This window comes from Phyllobates terribilis, unplaced genomic scaffold (assembly GCF_046119375.1).
Source record: "Phyllobates terribilis strain yellow unplaced genomic scaffold, ASM4611937v1 Scaffold_3__8_contigs__length_932513732, whole genome shotgun sequence".
Taxonomy (NCBI): Eukaryota; Metazoa; Chordata; class Amphibia; order Anura; family Dendrobatidae; genus Phyllobates; species Phyllobates terribilis.
In genome coordinates this window covers 185,911,403-185,924,897 of record NW_027362763.1, presented here as the reverse complement: position 1 = coordinate 185,924,897, position 13,495 = coordinate 185,911,403, and the positions used below count along the sequence as shown (strand labels likewise).

The 13,495-nt window shown below is 42.2% G+C and overlaps 1 protein-coding gene across 1 annotated transcript in view; it reads left to right on the top strand.

Annotated features, from left to right (window-relative positions):
• Positions 1-13,495, top strand: part of LOC141258004 (serotransferrin-B-like) — a 68,355-nt gene that overhangs the window by 41,945 nt on the left and 12,915 nt on the right. Inside the window, exons 11-12 of the mRNA XM_073672994.1 lie at positions 1,956-1,997; positions 4,342-4,500. Coding sequence (XP_073529095.1) covers positions 1,956-1,997; positions 4,342-4,500 — 201 coding nt within the window. The remainder of the gene's footprint in view (positions 1-1,955; positions 1,998-4,341; positions 4,501-13,495) is intronic.

The following is a 13,495-nucleotide window of genomic DNA, read 5'->3' as shown; positions in this document are numbered from 1 at the left end:
CTCCCCATGGGAGGTTGTTTGTGCCTAGAAATTTTAGGAGAGAGTTGTTTGTGGAGTATCATGAGTCTCGGTTGGCAGGTCATCCAGGAATTTCTGAGACTAAGAGACTGGTAGGTCGCAGTTTTTGGTGGCCTGGGTGGCAGAAGGAAATCATTAAATGGGTGCGTCAATGTACGGTGTCTGCCAGATCAAAGGCTTCACATGCTCTGCTGCGGGGTTGCTTTGCCCTCTGGAGGTTCCTAGTGCTCCTTGGACGCATCTTGCAATGGATTTTATTACTAACCTTCCTGTGTCCGAGGGTTTTACTGTCATCTGGGTGGTCGTGGACCGTTTTAGCAAGATGTGTCACTTGGTTCCTTTCATTAAACTACCCAGCGCTAAGACACTCGCTAAGGCTTTTGTCAAGGAAATTGTCAGACTCCATGGCGTTCCCACCGACATTGTTTCTGATAGGGGACCTCAGTTTGAGGCTCGTTTTTGGCGTGCTTTTTAGTGACAGGTTGGGAGTCCATTTGTCATTTTCATCTGGGTATCATCCTGAGTCTAATGGACAGACAGAAAGAAAGAACCAGGATGTTGAGCAGTTTTTGCATTGTTTTGTGGCAGACAATCAAGAGAGGTGGTCTGAGTTTCTGCCACTTGCTGAATTTGCTCTTAACAACCATACATCCTCTTCTGCTGGGTGTTCTCCGTTTTTTTGTTGTATTGGGAGACATCCGTCGTTTGGTTCGTTCTCCAAATTGGTGTCGGCTGTGCCGGAGGAGGAGAATTTTTCCGGTGATTTGGAGAGAGTTTGGACTGATGTACGTTGTAACCTTTAAGAGGCTAACAAAAAGTCTAAGAAGTATTTTAACAGGAAACGTCAAGAGGTTTTGTTTACGGTTGGTGACATGGTTTGGTTGTCCTCAAAGAATCTGCGGTTGAGGATTCCTTCTAAGAAATTCGGTCCGAAGTTTGTGGGACCATTTAAGGAGCTTCAGGTGGTTAACCAGTCTGCTATTAGGTTGGAGGTTCCCTCCTCCTGGAAGATTAATCCGGAGTTTCATGTTTCCTTGTTGAAAAAAGCTGATGTATCGGATAGGGATGCCACTGTCACAGTTCCTCCGATGGTGGAAGACGGTGAATATGAAATTTCTCGTATCCTGAATTCCAGAAGGCATAGAGGGAGATTGCAGTATCTCGTCGCTTGGAAAGGTTTCGGTCCTGAGGATAACTCCTGGGTAAGGGCAGATGATGTCTCTGCTCCTAGATTTATCAGAGCGTTTCACAGGAGGTTTCCTGATAGGCCTGGGCCTGGAGGATCCGGAGGATCCTCATAGAAGAGGGGGTACTGTTAGAACCCTCCTGTTAGTTTTTTTCTATTTTGTGGTCACGTGACCTGCTGCCTATTGATTCCAGCTCCGCCCTTCTGGCTTTGTTGGACTTCAGTGTTACTTTGACTCTTAATCTAGCCAGGTGCTTTGTACCTATCTCTATAGTTTGCTTGGTCCTTGGACCTCTAAGTATTTTTGTCTGTTTGTCTTTTTGCTCCACTACAACTTCTGCTAGGAGGTGTCCAATTTTGTCCTAGTCCTTAGTACTTTTAGGGACCCCTCCCTTATATCTATAGGTCTGCGTTCAGACTAGCTGAGGACGAAGGCGGGTCTGTTCACAAGGAACAGGTTGCCCGCTGCATCGTAGGGAATCAGCTTAGTCCTATTGTAGGGACAGTTTTCCTATCTTTCCTTAGATCTTGTAGCAGATCAAAACTGGTAGTGCCCAACCATTATATTTACTGACTTCACACTAGGAGATCATGTTATCATCTATGAAAAAACAGTGTGTCTCATAACAGGTCTCCTTCTTGGGACATAATATAGATATATATTTTTGTTGAGGGGTAACACTAATTAAACCTTTATACTGCAGTAGTCGCTTGATAAACTGATCAAATGGAAATCTCTTCTACTTTACAGATGATTTGAAACCATGCAGAACAAGTGGATCAAAAACTCAAGGTACTGGCTTAATCTCAATCAATGTTCTGCTAAAAACGTACATATTCCAATTCTTGAATAATTATTATATACGTCTATCATTTGATTTTCTTATCTGCCCATTTAAAAGGAAACTGTTAGCAATTTCATGCTGTGGGAACCATGGGCACTATGAGGTGAGAGAGGCCGAGATGTTTCATAGATAAAAAATAGCATGAAAAACAAGTCGGCCCAGGCAGGAGTCCAGGCAAAGCAAGAGAGGACCATAAAGTGTCTCTCTCCGGTGTATCGCTGCCTATATGCAAATAGAAATTGACCTGTCAACAAGCCAAACAGGTTGAGGAGAAGCCAAATCTTTTTTCCCATGCCTGCCTTGTTTTCAGGCTATATATTCATATTTGGACCAAAGCTGTCAACAAAATAAAATCTCCATTGTAACACTGAAAATATTTGGTCTTAAAAGGTTTTCCATGTACGGTGGTGCTTGAAGATTTGTGAACTCTTCAGAATTTTCCATATTTCTGCACAAATTTGACATAAAAATATTTCAGATTTTCACACAAATTCTAAAAGCCAGATGAAGACAACCAAACCAAACAAATGAGTTATATTAGACTATATTATTATATTAGACTTTGTCATTACTTTTATTGAGGGTCCAGTATCACGTCTGTGAGCTTCAAAAGTATGTGAACCTTTGCTTTCAGTATCTGGTGTGAATACCCCTGCACCTAAACAGTCCTGCACATCAGCTTGGAGGAATTTTAGCCCATTCTTCCCTACAAAACAGCTTCAATCTGTTATGTTCGTGGGCTTTCTCCAATGAACTGCTCGCTTCAAGTCCTTCCGCAACATTTCTAAAGGATTACGGTCAGGACTTTGACTTGGTCATTCCAAAAATGTAACTTTATTCTTCTTTAACTATTATTTTGTAGAGCAACTTGTGTGCTTTGGGTTGTTGTCTTGCTGCATGATCTGCATCATCTTGAGATTCAGCTCATGGAGAGATTTCCTAACATGTTTCTTTAAAATTTTCTGGTACAATTCATAATTCATTGGTCTATCAGTGACGGCAAGCCATCCTGGCCCAGATGTAACTAAACAGCCCCAAACCATGATACTATGACCACTGTGTTTCACAGATGGTATGACGTTTTTATGCTGTAATGCAGTGTTTTCTTAGCTCCAAAGATAACGCTTCTCATTTAAACCAAAAAGCTTTATTTTGGTCTCATTCATCCAGAAAACATTGCTCCAATAGCCTTCTAGCTTCTACAAGTGATCTTTAGCAGACTGCAGCCAGGCAGCAATGTTCTTTATGGAAAACAGTGTCCTTATTCTTGCAATCCTGCCATGCACACCATTGGTATTCAGTGTCCTCCTGATGGTGGACTAATGAATATTAACATTAGCTAAACTGAGACAGGCCTTTAGTTGCTTAGAGTTTATCATTGGTTCCTTTGTGACGTTGCGAAATATTATGCGCCTTGCTTTTGAAGTGATCTTGTTTGTTTGACCACTCCTGGGGAGGGTACTAATGGTCTTTTATTTCCTTAATTTGTACACAACTGTCTGATTGGATTAGTGGAGTCCAAACTTTTTAGAGATGGTTTTACCACATATTCCAGGCTTATGAGCATCAACAACTCTTCTTCAGAGGTCCTTATAAATCTCCCTTGTTTATGCCACAATACACTTTCAGAAATATGTTGTGAAGATCAGACTTTGATAGATCCTTTTTCTTTAAATAAAATAGGTCACTTACTCACACCTTATCTTCCTATTTATTGAAAATACTAGATTCTAAATTCACCTTTAAGTTATCTGCTAATACTAAAGGTTCAGATACTTTTCTTACTCATCGACATGCGATATTGGATCACTTTGCTCCAAGTCCAATATTTTTGACTCATTTGCTCGCTTTGCTTTTCTTTATCTACTGTTTGGACTTTTGTGAAAATGTATGTAGTTTTTGGTCAAACGTATGCAGAGAAATATGGACAATTCTGAAGGGTTCAAAAACTTTTAAACATCACTGTATATCATTATATTACCACTTTACTAAGCCATTGGCTACACCTACTATAATATTGCTGCTGATACTGAACAAATGGTACAAAACTAAGTATAATGTTTAATAGCCTTATACCAAATAATTTAGCATGATACAGTGCTACTACCTGGATGATGATTCTTCTTATACAGCATAATTAGAATATGCATTATTACTTTTAGTATGCTGACTATGAATAAGATGACCACAGAAAGAGTACATATTGCATTATAAAAAGCACAGTATGAAGGTGCACATTTGTCCTCATTGTGTATAGTGTAAATTACAATTTTTGTTGTTATCTCTACAAAGGAACATATTATGCTGTTGCTGTTGTGAAGAAAAGTAACAAAGAAATCTCGTGGAATAATCTTAAAGGCAAGATGTCATGTCATACGGCTGTAGGACGCACAGCGGGCTGGAATATTCCTGTAGGTCTTATTAATAAGAAGAATAATAATTGTGATATTGGTGAGTATAAAATTATGTGACAACTATAAAAAGAGCTGAGAATGAGATAAAGAACTGTCCACAATACCACATGATCTTCCTGGAGAGTCTAAGAAACTTCCACCCTCAAATCCATCACACAGAAATATCTACTGCTAATAAACAGAACCACTGGTGAGCAGAATGATCAAGGGCTAAGGAGCCTCCACTGCAAATCCCATTAGATTTGGTGGAGGGAATATAGTAGCATTCTGCACTATGCTTTTCTTCAAAGCAATGGATACTATATAATAGAATCCTAGAATGTTAGAGTTGGAGGGGACCTCCAGGGTCATTGTTTCCAACTCCCTGCTCAATGCAGGATTCACTAAACCATCTCAGACAGATGTCTGTCCAGCCTCTGTTTGTAGACTTGCATTGAAGAACTCGCCACCTCTTGTGGAAGCCTGTTCCACTCATTGATCACCCTCACTGTCAAAAAGTTTTTTCTAATATCTAATCTGTATCTTCTTGTCACACACAGTATAGGAAGGACAAAGTGCCACACGAAGGGATGAAGGGAAGACACTAAGGACAGAGGGGGTTGAGACCTCCTAGGCTGATCTGATGTCACCCTGTCTTCCCTACCGTCCCTACATTGGTTGCTCACCAATCGCCGAACAGGAACCTAAAACCCTGCCTCTTCCTAGAGCTAGGGTCTGGCTAGGGAACGATGGGGATGAGCGCTAGTCAGTCCCCACTAAACACTAAAGACGGCAAGGGGAGACAGACATGGGGGAAGTAGCTTAGCTTGATTTGACTTCAGAGAGATTGCACACACGTCCTCTTAGCATGAGAGGAAGTAAGAACTGCACTTGCTCCAAGCCTTCACAAGGGGTCATGTGAATATCACCGGCACCTCCCTCTAGCAACAGCCAGTATTTAAACACCCAGCCTGGGTGTCAATTAGCCGGGGGAGGTAGCCGCTGGGTCCTAGAGTGAGACAGCTAAGAAGGTGTCTGTAATACCAAACAGAGAGATCTTCTGCAACCAACTGCAGGGTGACTGTATGTCACATCTGACACACCTGTGACACTTCTCCCTTTCAGTTTAATTCCATTGCTTGTGTTTCCATGTGCAAATGAGAATAAGTATGATCCTTCTACACTGTGACAGCCCTTGAGATATTTGTAGACAGCTATTAAGTCTCCTCTCTGTCTTCTTTTTTGCAAGCTAAACATTCCCAGATCCTTTAACCGTTCCTCGTAGGACATACTTTGCAGTCCACTCACTATCCTAGTAGCTCTTCTCTGAACTTGCTCTGCTTTTTCAATGTCTTTTTTAAAATGTGGTGCCCAGAACTGGGCACAGTATTCCAGATGAGGTCTGACCAAGGAGTAGAGGGGAATAATTACTTCACGTGATCTAGACTCTATGCGTCTCTTAATACATCCCTGAACTGTGTTTGCCTTTTTTGCTGCTGCATCATACTACTGACTCATGTGCAGTCTGTGATCTATTAGTATACTCAAGTCTTTTTCACACGTGCAGTTGCTTAGTTTTATTCCACCCATTCTGTAGATTTAATTTTCTTTTTTCTTGCCCAGATGTAGAATCTTGCATTTTCCCTGTTAAATACCATTCTATTAGTCACTGCACATTCTTCAAGCTTATCTAGATCCATCCGAATCATTTGACTGTCTTCTCTAGTGTTAGCTATCCCTCCCTTTGGAAGTGCATTGAGGTGAAGGGTGCATTGCTGGAAAAGGGAGAAAAAAAAAACTCTTTAAATCTCTTAGTTTGCGAGTGTGAACGAGCTGCGTGTGTCCGGAGTGTAAGTGCGAACGAAAGTAAGTGTGTGACTTGTTTTTCAGTGACTTTGTATTCAGGGAGTTTGGAAGGGAGGACTTTGGACTGAATTGCTGACTGTATTTCATTAATTCTTTACTTTTCTTTTTACTTAACATTCTGTCTATTGCAATCCCCATTAGGAAATGAGCTCCATTATTGACAATGCTATCCAGTGTACATCTTGCCACATGTATGTATTCCTTGAACAGTCGGTCGGGGTTGCTTACTGCTGCGCGAGATGTGTGCACGTTGTGCGTTTGGAAGCCCAGATACTGGATCTAAATGAGCAGCTGGCAACACTGAGATCCATTGACAACATGGAAAGGAGTCTGCTGCTCACTGAGCAGCAGCTCACTGGGGTAGATGTGGGGGAGGGTGGTAGTCGGGAGCTGCAGGACAGTGAGGTCGCTAGTTGGGTGACAGTTAGAAGGGGTGGTAGAGGGAAGAGTGCCAGGGAGGCTAGTCCTGATCTGGCACACCCCAATAAGTTTGCAAAGTTGGCAGATGAGGGGAGTGGCGGTACAGGGGTAGCACTACTGCAGCAAGGCATGTCCCCTGAAAGCCGGAGGAGTGTCAGCTCCAGTAAAGAGGGAAATAGGAGAGTAGGGCAGGCCAGGCAGGTGCTGGTAGTGGGGGGCTCAATTATTAGGGGAACAGATAGGGCAATCTGTCACAAAGACAGGGATCGTCGAACAGTGTGCTGCCTACCTGGCGCTCGAGTCCGGCACATCGCTGATCGGGTTGACAGATTACTGGGAGGGGCTGGTGAGGACCCAGCGGTCATGGTGCACATTGGCACAAATGACAAAGTTAGAGGTAGGTGGAAGGTCCTTAAAGATGATTTCAGGGAATTAGGCTGCAAGCTGAAAGCAAGGACCTCCAAGGTGGTATTCTCTGAAATACTACCGGTACCACGTGCCACGCCAGAGAGGCAACGGGAGATTAGGGAGATAAATAAGTGGCTCAAGAACTGGTGTAGGAAGGAGGGATTTGGGTTCCTGGAGAACTGGGCAAACTTGTCAGTTGGCTACAGACTCTACGCTAGGGACCGGCTGCACCTTAATGGGGAGGGTGCAGCTGTGCTGGGGGAGAAAATGGCTAGAAGGTTGGAGGAGTGTTTAAACTAGGCATTGGGGGGGAGGGTATTCATTTTATAGGTGGGGAAGATAGTGCAGATAGTGACCTGGGCACAAATAAAGAAATTGGGGGTGGGGTTAGAACAGTCAATAAAGTAAGAAGGAATAGAGGTACAGAGAGATACATAAAATGCATGTACACTAATGCCAGAAGCCTCACCAACAAAATGGAGGAATTAGAATTAATTTTGTTGGAAAATAATTATGACATGGTAGGGATATCTGAGACGTGGCTGGACGAGAGCCATGACAGGGCAGTTAATTTACAGGGCTATAGTCTGTTCAGAAATGACCGTACAAACAAGCGAGGGGGGGGTGTGTGTTTATATGTAAAATCATCCTTAAAACCTGTCTTGCGGGAGGATATATGTGAATCTAATGAAAATGTAGAGTCCCTGTGGGTGGAGATAAGGGGAGGGGGAAAAAATAATAAATTACTGATAGGGGTTTGTTATAAGTCTCCAAAAATAATGGAAGTAGTGGAGAATATCCTCGTAAAGCAAATAGATGAAGCAGCGACTCAAGGAGAAGTCATTATTATGGGAGACTTCAACTACCCTGAAATACATTGGGGGACAGAAACATGTAGTTCAAGCAAAGGAAATAGGTTTTTGACTACTATGAGAGACAATTACCTTTCACAACTGGTTCAGGACCCAACAAGAAGGGGGGCACTGCTAGACCTAATATTAACCAATAGGCCAGACCGCATATCAAATATACGAGTTGGGGGTCACTTGGGTAATAGTGATCACAAAATAATACGTTTTCATGTAACCTTTAATAAGATGTGTAGTAGAGGGGTTACAAGGACACTAAACTTCAGGAAGGCAAATTTCCAACGGTTAAGAGATGATCTTAGTGCAATAAACTGGGACGATATCCTGAGATATAAAGCTACACAAAGCAAATGGGAGACATTTATTAACATCCTGAATAGGACCTGTGCACAATATATACCCCTTGGGAATAAACATCCTAGAAATAGGAGGAAACCACTATGGCTAAATAGAGCTGTAAGGGGCGCAATGAGTGACAAAAAGAAAGCATTTAGAGAACTAAAGCAAGTAGGTAGTGATGAGGCATTAAATAAATATAGAAAATTAAATAAATTATGTAAAAAACAAATCAAGGCAGCAAAGATTGAGGCAGAGAGAATCATTGCCAGAGACAGTAAAAATAACCCCAAAATATTCTTTAACTACATAAATAGTAAAAAACTAAAAAATGATAGTGTTGGCCCCCTTAAAATTAGTCTGGGTGAAATGGTGGATGAGGAAGAGGAAAAAGCCAATATGCTAAATGATTTTTTTTCAACCATATTTACACAAGAAAATCGCATGACAGAAAACATGATTAGTGATAACAAAAATTCTCCAGTAAATGTCACTTGCTTAACCCAGCAGGAAGTACGGCGGCATCTAAAAATCACTAAAGTTGACAAATCCCCGGGCCCGGATGGGATACACCCGCGAGTACTGCAGGAATTAAGTAATGTCATAGATAGACCATTATTTTTAATCTTTAAAGATTCCATAATAACAGGGTCTGTATCACAGGACTGGCGTATAGCAAATGTGGTGCCAATATTCAAAAAGGGGACAAAAACTGAACTTGGAAATTATAGGCCAGTAAGCTTAACCTCTACTGTGGGTAAAATCCTGGCGGGTTTCCTAAGAGATGCTCTGATAGAGTATCTGAGGAGGAATAACTTCATGACCCAATATCAACAAGGGCTTACGAGGGACCGTTCCTGTCAAACTAATCTGATCAGTTTTTATGAGAAGGCAATTTCCGGACTGGACCAAGGAAATGCAGTGGATGTTGTGTATATGGACTTTTCAAAAGCTTTTGATACGGTTCCACACAAAAGGTTGATACATAAAATGAGAACAATGGGGATAGGGGAAAATATATGTATGTGGGTTAAGAATTGGCTCAGTGATAGGAAACAAAGGGTGGTTATTAATGGAAAACACTCAGACTGGGTCTCAGTTAACAGTGGGGTACCACAGGGGTCAGTATTGGGCCCCCTTGTTTTTAACATATTTATTAATGACCTTGTAGGGGGCATACAGAGTAATATTTCAATATTTGCAGATGACACTAAACTCTGCAGGGTAATCAATACAGAGGAGGACAATTTTATATTACAGGAGGATCTATGTAAACTAGAAGCTTGGGCTGATAAATGGCAAATGAGCTTTAATGGGGATAAATGTAAGGTAATGCACTTGGGCAGAGGAAATAAAATGTATAATTATATGCTTAATTGTAAAACACTGGGCAAAACTGTGACTGAAAAAGACCTGGGTGTATTGGTGGATGACAAGCTCACGTTTAGTGGCCAGTGTCAGGCTGCTTCTGCAAAGGCAAATAAAATAATGGGATGCATTAAAAGAGGCATAGATGCTCATGAGGAGAACATAATTTTACCTCTATACAAGTCATTAGTGCGACCACACTTAGAATACTGTGTACAGTTCTGGTCTCCGGTGTATAAGAAAGACATAGCTGAACTAAAGCGGGTGCAGAGAAGAGCGACCAAGGTTATTAGAGGACTGGGGGGTCTGCAATACCAAGACAGGTTATTACACTTGGGGTTATTTACTGTGGAAAAAAGAAGGCTTAGGGGTGATCTTATTACTATGTACAAGTATATGAGGGGACAGTACAAAGACCTTTCTACTGATCTTTATACTCTGAGGCCTGAGACGGGGACAAGGGGGCATCTTCTACGTCTGGAGGAAAGAAGGTTTAATCATAATCACAGACGGGGATTCTTTACTGTAAGAGCAGTGAGACTATGGAACTCTCTGCCGCATGATGTTGTAATGAGTGATTCACTGTTAAAATTTAAGAAGGGCATGGATGCCTTTCTTGAAAAGTATAATATTACAGGTTATAAATACTAGATTCCTTGATAGGGCGTTGATCCAGGGAACTAGTCTGATTGTCGTATGGAGTCGGGAAGCAATTTTTTTCCCCAATGTGGAGCTTAGTGTTTGCCACATAGTTTTTTTTGCCTTCCTCTGGATCAACAAGTTAGGCTATGGGTTGAACTAGATGGACTTAGTCTTCCTTCAACCTTAAAAACTATGTTACTATGTTACCTTCAGTTCCCTTATCTAGATCATTTATTAAAATGTTGAACAACACTGGGGCCAGACAGAGCCTTGTGGTACCCCACTTGAAACACTCTTCCAATTGAATGCGCAACCATTTATTACCACTCTTTGAGTACAATCACTGAGCCAGTTATGAATCTCCCTAACCGTATTCTTGTCAATCCCATACTTGGTCATTTTTTTCAATAAGCATAGTATGAGATACTTTATCAAATGCTTTGCTGAAGTCGAAATATACTATGTCTACCACATTTCCCTGATCCACCAAGTCAGTGATTCAAAAAGCCATGATGTAGATGAAATAAGAGCCTATGCTGAGGACCTTAGCCATGCTTTCCTGCTCTAATACTACATTTCTATTGTACAGAAGCACCCTCAATTATTAAATGGATTCTCCATGATTTTAATACAGTGGGCAAATAGCATCAAATGTAATAAACCAAATAACCATTACTCGCCCTTTAGATGACCTGGTGCTCCTGCACCACTGCTCCGGTGATCTCAGCTGGTTCTGAAGCAGTGCCGCCATAGATCGTTCATGTGACCACTGCAGCTAAAGACTAGCTGAGGCCAATGACTGGCTACAGCTGTCACAGGAATGAAGTACATGGCGTCATTACCACACAACTAGCAGGGACTGCCTAATCTGAGCACCCTGCTGTCCTACTTCATACCTGTGACTAAAATACATGTACCAGCAATATATAAACCCAGTGAGCATGAACACTGCACAAAGATGCTGGTTCTTACATACATTTTATTCAGGATTTGGACATGTTACATCATTTCTAAGGCTACGTTCACTTATCCATTTAGGAGTTCGGTTTTATGTACAAATAAATGGAATTCATGCCCAAAATGGACCCGTTAACTAACTAATGCAAACAGAAGCAGAGGAGCCCTACTGATTAGTATGGGGTCCACCTGGTGTCATTTTTCCGAACAAAACCCAAAGACATGATATTGTAGAAGTTTTAAAAGATTCTATTCTAAAAATAATTACTTCTCCAAGACCTTTCAATAATATAAAAATTCTCACAGAATAATACATTTAATATTACATTCACCAAATTAAATTGCATTTAATATACATCATTACATTTGTTGCAGAATAATATTGTTACAATCCAGCTACATCATTTATCCAACACGTCACTTACATCGTGAGCCACATGGATTGTAGTATTGGTAGAGACTAGTGATGAGCTCGAGATGCTCGGCGCTCGCCGAGTATTTCCGGGTTGCTCGGGCGGGAACTCGGGTCTCCTCCCTGCATGTTTGGTGCTCTTTAGAGAGCCAATGAACATGCAGGGATTGCCTGCCATGCACTGTAATGCCGTAGCCATGTTGGTTGTCGGCATTACAGTGATTGGATGGCCGCACAGCGTTATCAGGTCTATATCAGACCTGGCGCCGCCATGCTCATCACAGTCACTCCGGATCAGTGTAGGGAGAGCTGCTGCTGTGTCAGGGAGAGATTTGATTGTGTATTAGGTAGTGTAGGGAGAAAAACCGTACATTACACATATCCATCTTAACAAACAGTCCTTCTGAGGACTAATCCATCTGCAGAGATATCAGGCAGGCAGGGTGTATAGGCAGGCGGTGTATATAGCAGACTGCAGTGCATATAGCACAAGAGGCTCCATTCCAATTCTGCCTTCTGCTGCTGTTAGATATTTCTATACAAAGGCCCAGGTCTCAAGGGCCAGGAATACTTTTCTTTGGATTTTAATCCTCATTATTTGTTTAAAAAACAATCCAGAGAACACCATTTTTTCTGCGCCATTTGTTTGTTGGCACTGCAGAATCCAGCTATTTAAAACTGTGTTTTCTCCTTCAAACGGATCACATATACGTTGTTAGAAAATACTGCCATTTCTGGCCTCCATTAAAAATTTCCTTTAGTGTGTCATTGAAGCAATTCACCGCAGTTTACTGGTCAAACTACTTACCTACAGGTCAGGTATTTAAAACTCAGTTTTCTCCGTCAAATGGATCACATATACGTTGTCAGAAAATACTGCCATTTCTGGCCTCCATATAAAATTTTCTTTTAGTTTGTCATTGAAGCAATTCACCGCTGTTTGCTGTTCAAACTACTTACCTACAGGCCAGGTATTTAAAACTCTGTTTTCTCCATAACACGGATCACATATAAGTTCGCTCCAAACTCAGTCATTTGTAGTGAGCGTGGAAGATACTGTCTTCCATTTAAAATGGGCAAGGCACGTGGCAAGGGACGGGGAACTGGACGTGATGGTAATGGTGCATGTAGAGGCCGAGGACAAGGCCGTGGGCAAGCTGAAATTGTGCCACAAGAAACACCCCCATCTTTTCACCTGACCTTTCTGTCCCAATTTATAGTGGACCGCAGCACACCACTATTGAACCCAGAGCAGTGTCAAAAGGTTGTTGGTTGGATAGCGGATAATGCTTCCAGTCACTTAGCCACCACCACCACCACCCTGTCTTCCACATGGTCAAGTCTCAGTAGCCGTGAATCTGGACCGCATATTCCTCACCCTGATCCTCCTTTCTCCCACCATGCCGAGTACCCAGAGACAACTGATCCCACACCTGGACACTCTGAAGAGCTGTTCACTTTTCCATTTATAGATTCGGGCCTCTCGCCCGGTCCACTTGAAGCGGGGCAAGAGGAGATCGCGTGTAGCGATGCCCAAATATTTGAGCAGCCGCGGTCACACGAAGGCGACTGTGGGAAAGTGTCACAAGAGGTGGACGATGATGAGACACAATTGCCAGAAAGTCAGGAGGAGGACCAGGGTGCGGAAGTGGAAGACGAGGTGGTGGAAGATATAGTAACTGACCCAACCTGGCAGTAGGACATGCAGAGCGAGGACAGCAGCACACAGGGGGAGGGAGGCAGAGCACCCCAACAGGCAGGAAGAAGCAGTGTGG